The sequence below is a fragment of the Penicillium canariense genome, assembly GCF_028826845.1.
Source record: "Penicillium canariense strain IBT 26290 chromosome Unknown utg000008l_segment0_segment0, whole genome shotgun sequence".
In the NCBI taxonomy this organism is placed as follows: Eukaryota; Fungi; Ascomycota; class Eurotiomycetes; order Eurotiales; family Aspergillaceae; genus Penicillium; species Penicillium canariense.
Window position 1 is genome coordinate 211,619 of NW_026622735.1, and position 17,247 is coordinate 228,865.

At 41.6% G+C, this 17,247-nt stretch overlaps 1 protein-coding gene across 1 annotated transcript; it reads right to left on the reverse strand.

Annotated features, from left to right (window-relative positions):
- Positions 1-2,210: 2,210 nt before the first annotated feature.
- On the reverse strand, positions 2,211-3,817 carry N7482_010101 (uncharacterized protein; the record flags this gene model as incomplete). Its single annotated transcript, XM_056692225.1, has 4 exons — positions 2,211-2,745; positions 2,825-3,102; positions 3,196-3,503; positions 3,643-3,817. The coding sequence occupies 4 exons, from the start codon at positions 3,815-3,817 to the stop codon at positions 2,211-2,213; spliced, it is 1,296 nt and encodes a 431-aa protein (XP_056538182.1).
- Positions 3,818-17,247: the final 13,430 nt, after the last annotated feature.

The window sequence follows — 17,247 nt, forward strand, 5'->3', positions numbered from 1 at the left end:
CTTCAGTCCAAGATAGATGTAGTGGAGAACCACTTGTGGCAGGTTGATGAGGAGGGAGACCGCTATGTCACAATCTTTTCCGGACAATCCGATCCCGGCTTTACTGCCTTGAACTAGCTCGAGGATAGGCCAGCGGAGTTTATGCCAGTGGATTAAAGTGTAATCAGGCCAATGATACATTGAGTTCCCAAGTCTTAGCGCTTGAGCAGATTATACTACAAGCACGGCTCAGTGGGTGTCAGGTTCATATGTAATACCAACAATACCTTCGTGGTGCCTCAGGTCACACGTGTTGCGCCAACAAGTCTTTCAATCCGTGCCAACAAAAAGCCGCAACATAATTTACTTTTGCTCCACCATAATAATATTAGGCACCTCTACATTTTTATAAAACGCACAATTGCCCTTGTTAGCTATTTGTCCATTAAATTGTAGGAAGCTTTTCCGATCACAAGGAGAGAAAGCAGTACTTGGAACGCATGGTGCTCCGTATGCATCGTCGCATTTTGCTCGTAGATATTTCACTAGTTGAAGACAATTTTCTAGGAGACACCCATACACGACGTCCAAGATGGTTGATCGTCTCACTCGCCCTATCTGGGCTCTTGCATACCTTTGGGCTTGGCTTCAAGCGTTGTACACAGCGCCATAGATCGCATGAGTACTCTACTCACCGTGCTGCATGCATATATTGCATTCATTACTCTATCTCACTCCCATTTATTAACAGCTACGCATACATGGCTTGGATGGCCTTTGGATGGAACGGATAGCTTTCAACGTACCGAAAACTCCTCGAACTGTACCCCTATTCTGGACGTCAAGTGTGGACGTTTGTGCTCATGGATTATATTGGCCACATCGTGGGCATATACGTATACTTGGCCATGAACAACGACAATTTGTTGACTAGGACAGCGGACACGAAGGATACTGAGGATTAGGATGTTGTTTATGTCTTGGGTATGGAAGATATGATTGGGTTCCCGAAAAGCTCATGCGGAGGTCTCGCTAGTACTATGTGGATAAATACATTTTTCCGTCGAAGTATTTATGTACCTCCTACTGGTTTCCAGTGCTACCTATCAATAAGATATACAAATTTGCAACTAGATCTCATTCTTATTTTCACACTTTTCTGCTCAGGCCGACCTTGTAGATATTGGTTACACTTTAGCAAGAAGGAGCCGTATAGCTAAACCGATGTATTATATAAAGCCAAAGGCGTGGTAGATTTTGGCAGTAGGTACGTAAGATGAAATACTCAAATGGCGCACGGAACTTCTGAAGGTACTGTACACTCTTCCTCCTACCACCGATGGTCCACAACCAGACACTTGGTTCACAGTCAGATCGATACCCGTCCTATGCTATTTACATAATATCTACCTACCTTACAATGCGCGCACCATACATATATGAGCCCGTTACCAGCCCCTTGGACAGATGATCCAATCGATGGTATCATACAGTACCTTGCCACTATCTACACACGGTGATGTAGTGACTTGTAGAGTGCCTGCGAATGGGCATGGTGTTGAGCAAATGTAGGTCCCACTCGCTACTGCGAAGGCTATGCAAGTGGTTCTAACAAACCACCGCAGGGTGGGTTGACACGAAGTCCTGACAATCCTGGTCCGTCAGACTAGCCAAAAGTGCTATGCGCAGTCGGAGCACAGCAGCGGATTGGAGCTCTAAGTATCATCCGATTTTGGTCGCCGGCATAAGCAACGGCCCGCCTTGGGTAGAGTGCAGGCCTCCACGCAAATCTGCCCAAGTATCCATTGCTGTTTCCAGTTAAGTTCTGGCGTACGTTTGGGGCGCTCCACGCTTTCTTTCTCAATGGGTCACCGCCTGGGTATTGCGTGGATTCGTACTTCATTAATTACGATGCGACGAGCCGGGCATATCCACTGTCGAAGCCGGGCTCATGGCACACTCCCCTTGAGCCTCAGGTCCCTCTTCATGGCTATCAAGCTATTTCTCTATGTCTTCCTCGGCTGGAGGTTGAGTAACCTGTATCTTGGAGTCAGGCAATTGCCGCCATTCCATTGCCCAGCTTGTTATCCAAGCAAGGGCTGGCGTAGCAAACGCCACCCAGAACACGTTCCGCAAAGCCGAATTGAATGCATTAAGGACGGCATTCATCAGCTCGGGAGGAACCATCTCCCTGAAACCACTTGCACGGGCGGACACTATGGCTGCACTATCTATTCCCTCCACCTGGCTGAGATTTCGCAGAAGTCCATCAGTAAAGAGGTTCTGCCCAACGCTAGGAGCCAGCGCCCCCCAAGCATCTGGAAAAACATGATCATTACAAGACCCATTGGTATATCTGGCTTGCTGAGGACAACCTGCACAGCCAGGATCGGCATTTGACTACAGCTGCCATAGCCAAGCCCAGAAAGTATCTGGAACCCTATCCAGTGTCCGCGCGGACTATCGGCACGGACTAGTTGATATAGACCTCCTCCAGTAGCTAAAACAAGAGGTCCGAACCACATGAACGGTACATAGTGCCCGAATTTCGAAGCTATAGAACCCGCGCAGAGTGTGCCGAGGCTGTTCGACACAATCAATGGGAGTAGATCGATTCCAGAGTCCCTGGCATTTTTGCTCCTGACCGACTGGAAGTATATGGGCCAGAAGTACGATTGTAGTACTAAAGCCATCTGAACGAGCATCATGAAGCCGCACGATGCCGATACGGTACGACTTCGAAAAATGCGAAGAGGGATATTCGAGCTTGGATGATGTTAGCAAGCATGCTGAATAAGTAGCTTCTATGTGGCGAAGGACTGGAATTGCGAGAGAAGGAACAAACCTTGCTTTACCTCGGAATTGCAAACACAAGAAGGTAATCATGAGTAGACCGCATCCGATCAGGCACCCGAACACTTTGGCATCAGACCATCGGTAGACGATGCCACCCCACTGCAATGCCAAGTTCAAACACGATGTTGCACCGAGCAGCAGAGTAGCCCCTAGAAGGTCAAGTTGACGAACCTTCTGGCCCCAGGTTAGGTCCCCCTGTACTGCGGGTGGAGGTTTCCTTAAGGTGAACCAGACCAGAATCAGCCCAACAGCTCCGAAGGCTTGAACCTTTTAGCTAGTGATTATTGGGGAAGATATGGGCTTCTTCGTCGACAGAGACTTACGGAGATTGATCTAGAAAATAAACCGCCAAGTCAACACCCTACTATCGGTTATCGAACCACCCACGAGTGGTCCAATAGCCGATCCAATGTTGTACATGCCCAGAACGATAGGTGACAGCATCGCCTGCTTTTTCAAAGATACGCAATACGACAGAATAGTTGTCGTCCCGCTCACCAAGCCAGCAGCGCCGAGGCCAGAGACTGCTCGCCCTATGATAAGTGCTATAGAATTCGGGGCGACTGCCGCGACGATGGAGCCGATTTCGAAGACGGCCAGCGAGATGCAATACACCCACTTGATGTATAGAATGCGTAGAGGCGGCCGCAGGTCGGCAGCAGTGCCATCTGCGCGATCAAGTAGGAAGACCCATACCAGCCGATATCGTTAAGGCTGTGGAAGTCGCTGGTGATATGGGGTATCGCCGTCGCTTGGTATGACAGTTGGGTCTGATGCTCCCTCCGCCAGATTATAGGAAGCACGAACATAGAATGGTATTATCAATAGCTAGTACGAGGCAGATGGACATGAAAGCCAGGGTCAAACAAGCGAGAGCCCATCCTTGCATATATCCAGTTGCAGGCTGCTCTTCACTTTCGTTGGTGCTAGTTATGTCCGCGGTTAACCCATCAGGACGCGTAGTCTCCGGTGCAATGTCCATCAAGCTGTTCTGGAGATTCTTGGGGTAGCAAGCGTTGTGGAAAATGGATGTAATGAACCAATGGATCCGAAATCCGGTAATTTATATAAAGCGGGGTTTCCGAAGGCGCCAGACAGCCAGCTAGGAACGTAATTATTCCCCTGACAATGGATTAATTTCCTGTGAATAAGTACCACAGTAGATTCAAGAGCTGGGATTGCATGCTTGCCTCTACTTTTACTAAGAAGCGAGTGCTATGCCGCCCTTATGACGCTTGCACGCGGATTGGTCGGTTTACCATATCGCTAGTCCGGCGGGTTAGGCGGTCTCCGACAAGTCCGTGGCTATATACGCATCCACATAACCTGTAAGACGTGATGATATACTGGTATTTAGCCTATTATTCCATTTATCCGGTATCCCTGTCAGAAACTAGCTTCGAGTTCATTCAATAAGGAAGGACAGCCCTCCAACGAGTGGGGAGATGTGTCGAAATATGTGGAGTGGTAACTTACCACTAAGAACGGGCTTATTCATCAAGCGCCCAGGTTTCTTATGTTTTTGTATGTAATACTGGCTTACAGAGAAACTCAGGCTTTGTAACAGCCGAGTATCGGCCGCACGGACAGAAATACGTCCGTACAGCCAGGGGATAGCTATTCAACAGGCAATCCCCCTGATCTTCTATCATCATCAATCTGATTAATTATCTCTCGTCCCATTGGACATCTTTCATACTAGCCTATACAGAATTAGCCTATTCTGTCAGTTATAAGCCCGAGTGCACACTAAAGCATCAAGATATAATTAACAAAGACCGTTGCTCTGCATCTTAACAGTAAGAGCCTTCCTACCGCCGAATACCCCTAAACGACTGTACAAAATCCTAGAAGAGATTAATAAGGACTTAGACCAGAGGAGACACCGTCAGGATTACGGTAAAAGATATATATAAAGATATCTAATGAGACTGAATCTTAAGCAATTCAACCTATCCTATAGGACCAGCGGTTAAGGACGAAGGCCTAGTAGAGGGTCTAGATTAGTTACTTTGAAACTAAAGCCATCGAAAACGACCTTTAGGAGTATCTTAACCCTATAAAGATAGATACAGAGATTAAAGAGCTTCTAAAGAAGGCTCCCCTACCGCCGGTTAGCAAGATTAATAAGAATACGACAGACGAAGTCGACCTCACCGATAATAAGTATAAGAAGTATACACGAATTCTTAATAGATACGACCGTAAAGAGGCCGAACGAGCGAGGACCGCCCGAGCCCTTAATAGGTTCAGTGATGCTATATCCCGTTCGTTAGCCGCGGAGTACTATTATATACTTATAGGCGTTATCTCTGCTCGTAAGAAGTTAGTAAAGCTAAGGTAGGAGTTTATATAGAAGGAAGCCGACCGTATAGAAGACCTCCGAAGACAGTAGCGTTAAATACTAATATACCTATCTAATAATATATCTATCGATAAGTAGTTAACCGCCTAGACGTCTCTATACGAAGAAGCTAAAGCTACGGGTGTACTAGATATCTTATACGGTCTAACGCCTGCCAAATTCGCTATCAGAGACTTCCTCGGAGCTATCCAGATCTAGGATAATCTCTTCTATTTAACTTAGAGCAATAGGTTAGAGATAGAGAATCCTACCTTTAGTAAGGTTATATCTGTATACCGTACATAACGAAGTCTGCTAGAGCGTTTAGGAAAGGAAAGGGCTAGAAAGCTAGCTATATTAACACTAGATAGCTAACCGGAGGCAATATCTAAGTAAGGAAATACTAAGGGTCAGTAAGATACTAAAAATCATTAGAAAGATAAGAAAAGGACCCCCTATATATATAGAAGAAACCATCCCTAGAGATTCTACTATTATATCGTCGAAAGTATTAGGCTAGACTACTAGAAGCTACGAGCCGAGACGGAAGAACTAGTCGCGAAGGCTATCAAGAAGCTTAGCAAATTCGACTAAGAGAAGATCGCGAAGATCAAAGAGGATAGAGGCACTACCTAGGCTACTACCTAGCTAGTAGTAACCGAAGAGATATAGGGATCGATTAGGAGAGTAGCTATATATATAGCTAACGTATCCCGTTAGGTCAACCGAATAGCCAAGAGATATCCCCTTAAGGACTCTTAGATACTAGACTCAGGAGCGAATGTCTATATATATAACCACCGAGGGAGCTTTAAAAGCCTCACCGAGAAAGAATTCACTATTAAAACCGGTGATAGCGACTCTGTTATCAAGGGCAGAGGAATAGCCATCCTCCGGTTAACAGACCTAAAGATAGGCAAGAAGCGAGAGGCAGTGGTATGTGATCCTGGGCGTACTTTACCTTCCTTTAACCTTACATGTTCGGCCCCTTACGGGTACCTTCTGCTATGTTTGACCGCACTTATATCCTTATAGATATATTCGCTTACGATAATAACAGAACATACTCTTATACTCCCGTTATCTTATATAGTAGTAAACCTCTAAAACTGAGTAGCCTTCTACGGCCGCTTACGGGAGGGCCTAACTGTATAGTAAATCTTAACTATCGGGAGGTCCTCCTAAAGCGATCTCTATATAACGGAGAGAGTAGGGGAAAAATTAGGTTAATTAGGAGCTCTAAGAACCTTTCTTCTATCTATTTTAGCGTAGTAGTACGGTATCAAGACCTAGCGAGCGATAGCTTACGGTCGGCGATATCGGCGACCTCGGGGTCTTTAGGAAAGCAGCGGTAACCGAAACCCTTTACTACTACGTAAGGATCTACGAGTAATTACGTTAGTATATATACGATACCTCCCGACTATAATAGGAAGATAGAGAAACGGATAGAATAGTCTAATCACTTTAGATTACCCTGCGATAAGGTATCCTTCCGGAGGTTTACCCTTAGGTATACAGATTTAGTCCGTACCGAGGATCGGAAGTAAAAGATAAGGGATTAAAAGAGGTCGTTAAGGACCCCGATCGGCTACGAACGTAAACGTTTAGACTAGAAATATCTTAACTATATCTAAATTTCATTTAATCTAGAACCCTTATTTAAAGAACTTATCTTATTATAGAAAGCACCGTAGCTACTAGCCCAGGATAGATATATCCGATTACTCCCGTTACGGAGGAAGCCCTTAGTTATCTACTAAAGAACCTAGCCGATTCCTACCGGGAGCGGATTATAAATAACGCTAATCCTAGTATCTATAAAAAGATAGCGAAAGAGACCGCCTAGGTAATTTATAAAGTAGCTACCTAGCCGTAAGCGCCCGTTCCGGCGTAACCGGCCGCGTAGGTACCTATATCTCTACCGTAGGCTGCTATAGGACTATTAGTACTTTTTAATTAGGCCCGATAGGAGATAAAAAAAACTATTCTAAAATATATTAGAAAGATTAAGGAGTACGATAGTAGTATTCCGGATAAAGCCGTACGCTATTATCTTCGTAATTATAAGCGTTATTTCGCGGAAGTAGCTAGATTCGTAGGTATTAAACCTAATAATAAAGATAAGGTTATATATACTTACGGAGCCTTGACCGGCTATACTAATAATCGCTAGGAGCGATAGCTCGCGAACTTATACGGTAAAAAGATCGAGACCTAGTAAGTCTACTAGGATTAGATCTTATATAAGTTTTCGGAGTATCTTAGTAGTACGAAGAAATAGGACCGTTTCGTATTATATAAATAGGGCCGAAAGACTTTTATATAGTATACTACCGAACTCTAGTAGGCCGTATCCGAGTATAATCCTAAGATATAGGAGGATATTATTATCTAATACCTCTAAACGGGTACGAATACTAACTTATAGAAGAGATAGGCGGAAGAATACGACCCTCCGACCGATCTACGGGGCGTTATTAACTATTTTATTAATTTTAAGCGAGGGTTAATAATCGTAAACTATATTAGTAGAACGACTACTAGCGATAAGCGTAACCTAGACGAGATAGATCTAAATATAGTATAATCCTAGTAGAAGGATAAGAAAGGATCGAAATCGAATAATACTAAATACTTCGCTTATAGTAAAAAGGGTTATTTTAAGCGTAAATACCCTAATCCTAAAACCGATAAGTTAAAAAAGGACTAGAACCTACTAATACCTAGGGACTCGAAAAACTAAAAAGGCCGACTACTCTCGAAGTAGTAGTTAGCCGTATAAAGAAAACTTCGGTAGTACCTAAACTACCGGATTAGGACCTATTAGATCCGGAGTAAGCTAATTAGGCTAACTTAAATATCTTAGTATATAAGTTTAGCCCCGTTAGGCCTAGAATTAAAGCTTCTCTCTTTACTATAGGGGATTTATTATTATTTTATAAGATAGTATTAGGAGCTACCGATAGAAACGTAGTAGTACGGGCTCTTCTAGACTACGGCGTATCGTATACCTTTATCTTAACGGACGTTATAAAAAGGTTTTTAGGCCTAGGACTAACCTACCGGTAAATAGATAAGTTAAGAGTATAGATACCCGATAGTAGCTATTTAGCTACTAATACGTCCGTCCGCCTACTAGTTACTATAGATTTATAGCGGGGATATCTAATAGTATAGATTCTAGATCTTCCTAACTATAAATTCATCCTCAGTAAAGATTTCCTTACTACCTAAAATCCTAAGATCGACTAAGTAACTTCGAAGATAAAATTACGTAATTATAAGCGAACCTACGTAATCGTATTAATCGACCGCTAGAATACCTTAGAAATAGACGACGGTTATCTAAACTTAATAAGAGCGAAATAAGTTCTACGGGCGGTACAGAAGAAGAGTACCGAGGCTGTCCTTTTAGTCCTAAAGGTATTAAAAAAGGAGAAAACGGACGAGGTATCGGTATTAGTGCTAGATTATAGGAATAGGTATATCCGGAAGATTATATATAAGTTTAAGTATATCTTTAAAGATAAACTCCCTGAGATACTCCCGCCCGAGCGTATTATCGCCTACGAAATTAACACTAGGGATATATAACTAGTTAATATTAACTTATACCCTATATCGGATAAAAAGCTCTAGGAATAGGTATAATAGATCGAAAGCCTACTTTAAAAGGCTTAATCCGCCCGTTAACGAGCGTATAGGGCTTCCCTATTATCTTTATAAAGAAGCCTAATAACGATTAGCGTATATATATAGATTATAGGGCTTTAAATAAACTAACGGCTAAGAACGGGTACCTATTACTACGTATCTAGGAGCTTTTAGATTAGGTAGGTACCGCTAGGGTCTTATTAAAGATCGATCTTATATCGGGGTACTAGTAAATTCGGATAGGGGAGGGATTAATCGAGAAGACCGCCTTTAATACGATTTAGGGTAAGTATAAATAGCTCGCTATACCTTTCGGACTCTATAATACCCCTACTATCTTCTAAACGACTATAAATAAGGCCCTTCGGCTATTTTTAGGAGATTTCGTAGTTATCTATCTCGACGATATTTTAATCTTCTCTAATTCTATAGAAGAGTATTACTAATACCTAGAAAAGGTCCTCTCTGTACTCGATTAATAGTAGCTAATCGCCTAGCTAGGTAAATATACGATAGCGACTAAGGAGTTAGAATTCTATAGCTATATTATCGGGAATAGTTAGATCTATCTAGTCCCTACTAAAGTTAATATTATCTAGAAGTAGCCGACCCCTTAGAACGTATATAAAGTCCGTTAGTTTATCGGACTAGCTACGTACTATCGTAAGTTTATCCGAGGTTTTATATAGATCTACGTACCGCTATATAAGTTACTAAAAGAGAAAGACGAGGACTTACGTAAAAAGAAGTTCCGTCCGATTCGGTAAACGACTAGTTATAAGAGTATTTTCCGAAAGCTTAAGAAAGCGCTTATAGATACTCCTATCCTAATCTAAGCGGATAGAGTAATGCCTTTTACTATTAAAATAGACGTATCCGAATAGGCGATTAGGATAGTATTACTTTAAGCTAATTAAGATAAGAAGCTATACCTAATAGTATTTAATAGCCGTAAGCTAACTAGAGCGGAATTAAACTACCCTATCTACGAGAAGGAGCTATTAGCTATTAAAGAAGTACTACGTCTATAGGATCGATATATCGAGAATAGTACCTAGACTATAGTTATTACCGATTATATAAGTTTATAGTACTTATAGATAACCCTAACCTATAGTAAGCGTTTAGCTCGCTAGGTTAGTAAATTCTAGGAATATAACCTAAAAATTTAGTACCGTAAGGGATCGGACGCTATAGTCCCTAATATAATTAGTAGGAGGCCTAATTTCGTTTATAATAGCCCTATAAATATATTATAATCCCGACCGGTCTAGGACGTCGCCCTAGCCGTAATTTAAGTAGTCCGCTAGACTATTAATAAAGTCCTAGAAGAAGATTAGTTAGCCGCGACTATATACTTCCTTAACTATAAGGAGCTACTAAATAATAAAGCTACTATAAAGGCCGTATAGAAGTTCGCTCCGAACTTAAGCTTCCGTATACCGAAGGGTATAAGAGTAGAGGAACGGTAACTAATCTTTATCTACGAAGACGGGCTTTATATATCTTATTTAGAGCTAGTCTTTTATAGTAATTTAGTATCCTACCTATATAAGGAGTTCGGCTATTTAGGCTATCCGGGCCTAAATAGAGTTATTCGCCTACGGGCGTAGTAGCCGTAGATACGGTAGAATATAGAAGATCTCGTACGATTATATCCGAATTATTAAGTTTTATAGGGCCTTAAGAAGGGATTAGAGCGGGAAACCCCCTAATATATAGTTACTACCGGGATCCGACCCTTCTAGAGGTAGAGTATCGACTTAATCGGACGCCTACTAACTACTCCGAACGGGAATAGATAGGTTATTACGGCTATCGATTATACGACCGATTAGCCGGTCGCTAAAGCTATCCCGGAAGTAATAGAGGAGGTATTAGGCTAGTTCTTATATAATAAAATCTTTACGTACTATAGTATACTAATAGAGTTAATTTCCGATAACGGCTAGAATCCCCTAGCCGGTACCGTTCGTTACTACCTAAACCTATTAAAGATAAAATACTAGATAATAATACCCTACTACCTACGAACGAATAGGAAGGTAGAGAACTTAAACGGACTCTTAGGGCGGATACTAATAAAGTATCTAATAAATAAGCCGACGAAAGTATAGGATCTATACCTTTCGTAAGCCCTCTTAGCTATAAGGCTCTATAAGTATACTATTATAGGCTTTAGTCCGTTCTTTTTAGTGTATAGTATATATCCGCGAATCCCTAGTAACGATTCGTCTACGAACGCTTAATCCTTTACGGAAAGGCTAGATAAGCTTTAGAATCTTAATAATACCTAGACGAAGGTAAACGAGTTACTACTCGCTAGGGCTATTAGGACGAATTATATTCGTAATAGTTTAGTTACGAAGACGAGCTTCCGGGAGGGAGACTAGGTTCTTATTCGTAATAAAAGTAGGTAAAAGTTCGAGAGTAAGTAATTTAGGCCCTATCGGGTCCTATTAGCCTATCTACTTAGAATATACGCTCTCGAGGAGCCGAATAGTCGTATACTCCGAAGCCTTATTAATAGATTAAGACTTCTAGAAGCTAACGTAGATAATCCTAAGCGTTTATAGATATCCTAGGTAACGTATAGTACCCTTCGTAGGGCCGGATTACGCCTAAATAGACCTAAAGAGATTAGAAAGATCCTTAAGATAGATAAATATCTACCTAGTTACTCGGATTTATCTATATTTACTCGAGAAGAATAGGACGAATTTAGGCGTAACGATATACGCTATAAGTAAATAGGGGAGGAAGCGATCGCTTAGTATATTATCGCTAAGAATATAGCTAAAAATATATAGAAGAAAAAGAAGTAGTATAAAGCTACAGAAGAAGACTAGGAGGAACTCTAGTCGGAAGCTTTAGGGGACGAATCTACTATAGATTCGGAAGCTTCAGTCGAAGAAGACGTTCTTCGGGAAGGTATCTAGCGCTATCGGGATACTAATAAGTATAAAAAGACACTATTTAATAGGCTATTTATAGTAATAGTCCTTTTAGTAACTAAAAGGCTACGGACGTCTTCGGACTAGTCGCCTTAGTTACCTCTATAAAGGCTAAATCATATTTATAGTCTTTTTAGGAATAAGATTATATATATAAGTCTACGGCTAGAAGCTATAGTTACCTAGAAAAGAAAATTCTTAAAAAGCATATTTAATTCGTAAGTAATTACGAAAGATCGGAGCTATTTACTAGTAAATAGGTACTATCGATCGAGAAAATTTAATAAAAAGGCTATATCGGCCGCCGAAAAATAATATATTAGATATCCCTATCCGAACGCCCCCGAACGCTAGAAGCTACCTCAGTCCGAGAGGTAGGGATTCTTTATACCCTCCTCTTCCTCCTCCTTAGACTCGATAGGGGAGGGAACGGGAGTATCTAACTAGCCGAACTTCTTTAAAAGGCCTTTTATCTTACGTCGGCACTTCTATAGGGCCTTAATTATACTAGGAATAGACCGATAGGCCGTACGGGTAACGGTAAAGTTATCGTCTGCGGTAGTTACCTATATATATAGGTTATCGGTAGGTAGGACGAGCTAAGGGTTACGGAAAGACGGGTTCGGGATAATAGCCGGGCTAATATCGGCTACGGAAGGTCTAGTCTAGGAAGTCTCCGGGGCCTTACCCTTCCCCTTATTAGAGATTACAGGTACGTATACTCGAACGGATACGGTACTAGGCGCCGGGATAGTAATATACGATATATTACTAGTACTAGAAGTGCTCTTACGAGGGGTAGCGATAGCGGAGCGGGTCCTACTAGACGCAGAAGAGTTAGTTAGGATCCTTTTAGTTATAAACTCTATATAAGTATAGGGGAGTTTAAGGTATTTCTAGTAAATATAGTCTACGTATTTACGAGTTAGGGTCGAGGGCCTAGTAGAAACTACCTATTTAGGAGGGGGAGCCTTAATTTCCTCTACGTCGGAGTCCGTAAGAGCCTTACGGGTACGTTTACCCTTACTAGACTTACCCGGACTACCTTTATTAGGATACTTTAACGTAGGGTAGTAAGGATTTAGGTCCTTTAGGGGCCGTAAGATAAATTTCGGTAGTATCTAACCGGGCTACCGGAAGCTATAGTAATTACTAGCTATATTAAAATTATAGTAGGCGTAGGACCTATCAAAAGTCGGCTTAAAGATACCTTTCTCGTCCGTAATATTAATAACGTAGGTTACGAATAGTCTATACCTATTTACGTATTACTTATAGGTCTATTCGGCTATAAACCTGATCTACTAAACGAAGGCAGAGTATATTTAGGAGGGCGTAGTATAGTTCTTAGGCTTTCCCCTACGCTAGTCTATATTCTATTAGGTAGGCTATTTTAAAAGGGCTAGATTAAGCGTAGTATAAAAAAGGGAAGTATCCGGATTACTATAGTTATCTAGCCCTTTAACCTAAGCGGGAGGGTTCGAGACCGGAATAGAGGGGACGGGGGTAATAGGAATTATAATAGCGACAGGGATAGGAGAAATAGTAGCAGTAACGGGAGCTATAATAAGGGATATAGCCTAAATAGGAGCTATAGTAACAGGTATAGCTTAAATAGGAGCTATAACTAGGTCCTCTTCTAGCTTATCGAGCACGAAAAGAAGCGAAGGGTCCCTAGGGGTAGAGGGGCCGGCAGAGCCGGTAATATTAGAAGGCTAATTATTATTACTAGCAGCGGTAGGAGTCGGGGAAGGATCGGCTATAATTACGACCGAAAAGATACTTCGGAGGGAATCTAGTTATAGAAGTATTAGTAAGGCTATTTCTAAAGTACTAACAGCAGGGCGTAGTAGGAAGGCTATTTCTAGAAGTACCTAATAGTAGTGTACTATAGGAAGGCTATTCCTAGAGTACCTAATAGCTATATACGTTAGAAAAACTATCCCCGTAGTATCTACTAGCTATATACGTTAGGAAGGCTCTCCCTAAGGTATCTAGCAGCCGAATATATTAGGGTAGCTAATTCTAGTATATTTAGAGATAGACGACCGATAAAATTAATAGAAACTTACGTAGGGTAGATAAGATAGGCGTTAACGAGCGACGATAGACGGTAGGGGATCTAATAATATTTATATCGGATACATAGACGGCCTTAGGGCGCTTACTAGCCTTAGGCCGTTATTTAAGCCGTTTATTCACCTAATACGCTATATCTTTATTAATATTTTTAGCTAATACGTCCCTTTATATCCGAAAACGGAAATATTACCTCTATTCACGTTTATCTACTATAGGGGGTATTTCTACGTACTAATACATTATATAATACCTCCGTAACTACTAGGGTATTACATAATACGTCGGGTTACCTACGGATAGGTACCCTAGGTAGTTTAGTAGGGTACTTTTACACTACAGTTTAACTATAGTTTAGCCGCGACCGGCCACTTTTCTTTTATCTACGTATATATTTATATATGCTAGCACACTTTCGGGTCCGACAAGGACTGATTTTACACGGTAGACTCGGGTCGAGTCTTATTAAGTAGGGGAGGATGTAATCCTAGGCGTACTTTACCTTCCTTTAACCTTATATATTCGGCCCCTTACGGGTACCTTCTGCCATGTTTAACCGCACTTATGTCCTTATAGACATATTCGCTTACGATAATAACAGAACATGCTCTTACACTCCCGTTATCTCAGGTAAAAGCGCTATACGTACCTGATTTCTATACGAATCTGCTGTCCCTCGGCCGCATCAGTGAGAAAGGCTTCGAATTCTATAGTAGAATCCCCGCTATTATCAAGAACGAAAAGCCTATTGGAGCGTTGGAAAAGAGGCATAATCTCTACATCGTAGGAAACACCTAAGACAGACAGAAACTGCCTAAGAGCACTCCTCTAGCGATGGTAACGGGTTACCCTAGGCATAGCCAAAAACCCCTTATGTCCGTCGCTACACCGAAGCGATAGCATCAACGACTCGCCTATATATATAATCAACGGATCGAGAGGCTCTCCGAGATAGTCGATAGTATCGAGGTTAAGGGAGACACTATAGATAATACAGAGTGTAATCCTAAGAGATATAAGGTCTGTCAGCGTAATATAGCTAAGAGACAGATATCTAGGAGACCTATAGCAAGAGAGTATATCTTTAGAAGATATAGAAGGATTCATTTCGACCTTATTTAGCTTACCACGGCCTATAACGGCTACTGCTAGATAACTTATATATATATTAAGGGTATCCGGCTGTATATAACAGTTTCTCACGAAAGAAAGAACGGCTGTTAATCGGCGATTATATACTTTATCGCCGTGCTAGAGACACAGCTAAAAATAATAATCCGGGTGTTTAAAAACAACTATAAGAGAGCGTCCGGAAAGACAGTAGACGATTTCTATCTAGACAGAGGTATAATTATCGAATACAGCGTTATTAGAACGCCGGAAACGAATAGCTACGGTAAACGATCTAGGGGGGTAATTATTAGAGTAGCTAGAGGGCTTCTTATAGAATTAGGCCTACCCAGAAACCTCTAGCTAGAAGCAGTCATAGTAGCGGTTTATATTATTAACAGATCGCCTACTAGGCTACCGAACGGCGAATAGATTATTCTATACGTTAAAGCGATGCACTAAGACCAGAATCGGCCAAAATTCCGCCTAAACCTATCGAACCTCCGTATATATAGTTACAGAGCGTACGTACGCCGCTAGGGCGTCCCGAGGACAGCTAAGATAGAAGATCGTACAGAGATCGGCTATCTCGTCGGTTATATAGCTTCTAATATATAGCGAATCTAGTTTCTATATAGGGGAGCTATCAGGGAAGTACGTAACGTGGTATTTAATAAGAATATCAAATTTAATCCCCGAGAGCTTCAGGTTAGACTATCCGACGATATTATCGATACCCTACCTTAGAATATTGGCCTTAATGAAGAGAAAGATAGTTAGCTAAATATATATAGTAAAGGGCTCGTAGAAGAAGTAACAGTCGCAGAATAAGACGCCCTACTAATATAAGATATCCCTTAGCCGAGTACGTTAACCGAAGAGACGATAGAAACTTAGAAGGACAGTCAGAAGGACAGATAGGTAGTCTATCAGATACCATCCCCTACACCGTCGGTAACGTAGGAAGCGTCGCAGCTAGCAGAGATCTCTATATCTCTAACACTAGATACACCGCCAGAGGCGAGCCTACTAGGGGCATTTCTAACTAAATTTCGTCAAGAGACCCCTAATGAATAGCTTCAGGATAAGCTCTAAGAATATATAACACTAAGAGCGCCTAGAGATATCGACGGGACAGTCTTATAGACTAATATCGTTACGGGTACGCACTAGAGAAGGGCTCCGCAGGGTTATAGCTATCTCGTAATAATATAGGACCCTAATAAAAATCACGACGGAGTATTAGCCGTATATATAACTAGCTTGAACCCTCCCTAGCCGTATTAACGGCCACACTAGGACGACTTACCTCCTGTACCTATAAATTAGCTAGAGATAATAAAATATCTATACCGTGATGTATTCATCGCCGTAGCATCGCTAGAAGTCAAAACGCTAGACAGAAAAGAGATATACTAAGAGATCGACCGCCTAATAGACCGAGGTATCTAGATCTTACTATTAAAATAGGTCTTTACGTATAAATTCGATAGTAATAGATTCCTAGTAAAGCACAAGGCTAGAATCTACGTACGTAGAGATCTCTAAGCCGTTAGTAGTAACGAAAAATACTTAGCAACGTTAGTAGCACAGACAGCGAGGTCCGTCTTCGTACTAGTAGCTATATTCGACCTAGATACCTATTAGTACGACACCGTTAACGTATTTCTAAACAGCCTACTAGATAAAAAGATCTATATAGAACTACCTCCTAGACTATTCCCTTAGGGGAAGAAGAAGAGAGTCTAGAGGCTTATAAAGGCCCTATATAGCCTACGGAAGTCTCCTAGGCTATAGTAGCGTAAGGCCTCTTAGGTGCTTATCTCCCTAGGTCTCTGCGTCATCTAGGAAGATCTTTATCTCTTCGTCGGTAACGGAATTATTATATTCTTCTATATCGACGATATTATCACTATTAACTACCCTATAAAACGGACAGCCGTAGATAACCTACGGAAGAAGCTCTATAAGGCATAGGAACTAAGGGAAATAGGTAAAGCGTAGTAGTTCTTAGGGATACGCATCCTTAGAGATCGCCGACAGAAGGCGCTTTAGCTATATCAAGATTCCTATATCTCTTTAATAGCTAACCGATATTATCTTACCGAGAGCCGTAGGTACGATACCCCCCTCCCTAAGATAACAATAAAGCTATATAACGGTATAGCTACACTAGAGTAGATTTATTAATACTAATAGAAGGTTAGGTCTGCCTAATATACTACTATAATCAGTCGACCAGACGTAGCTAAAGCCACTAGAGATCTA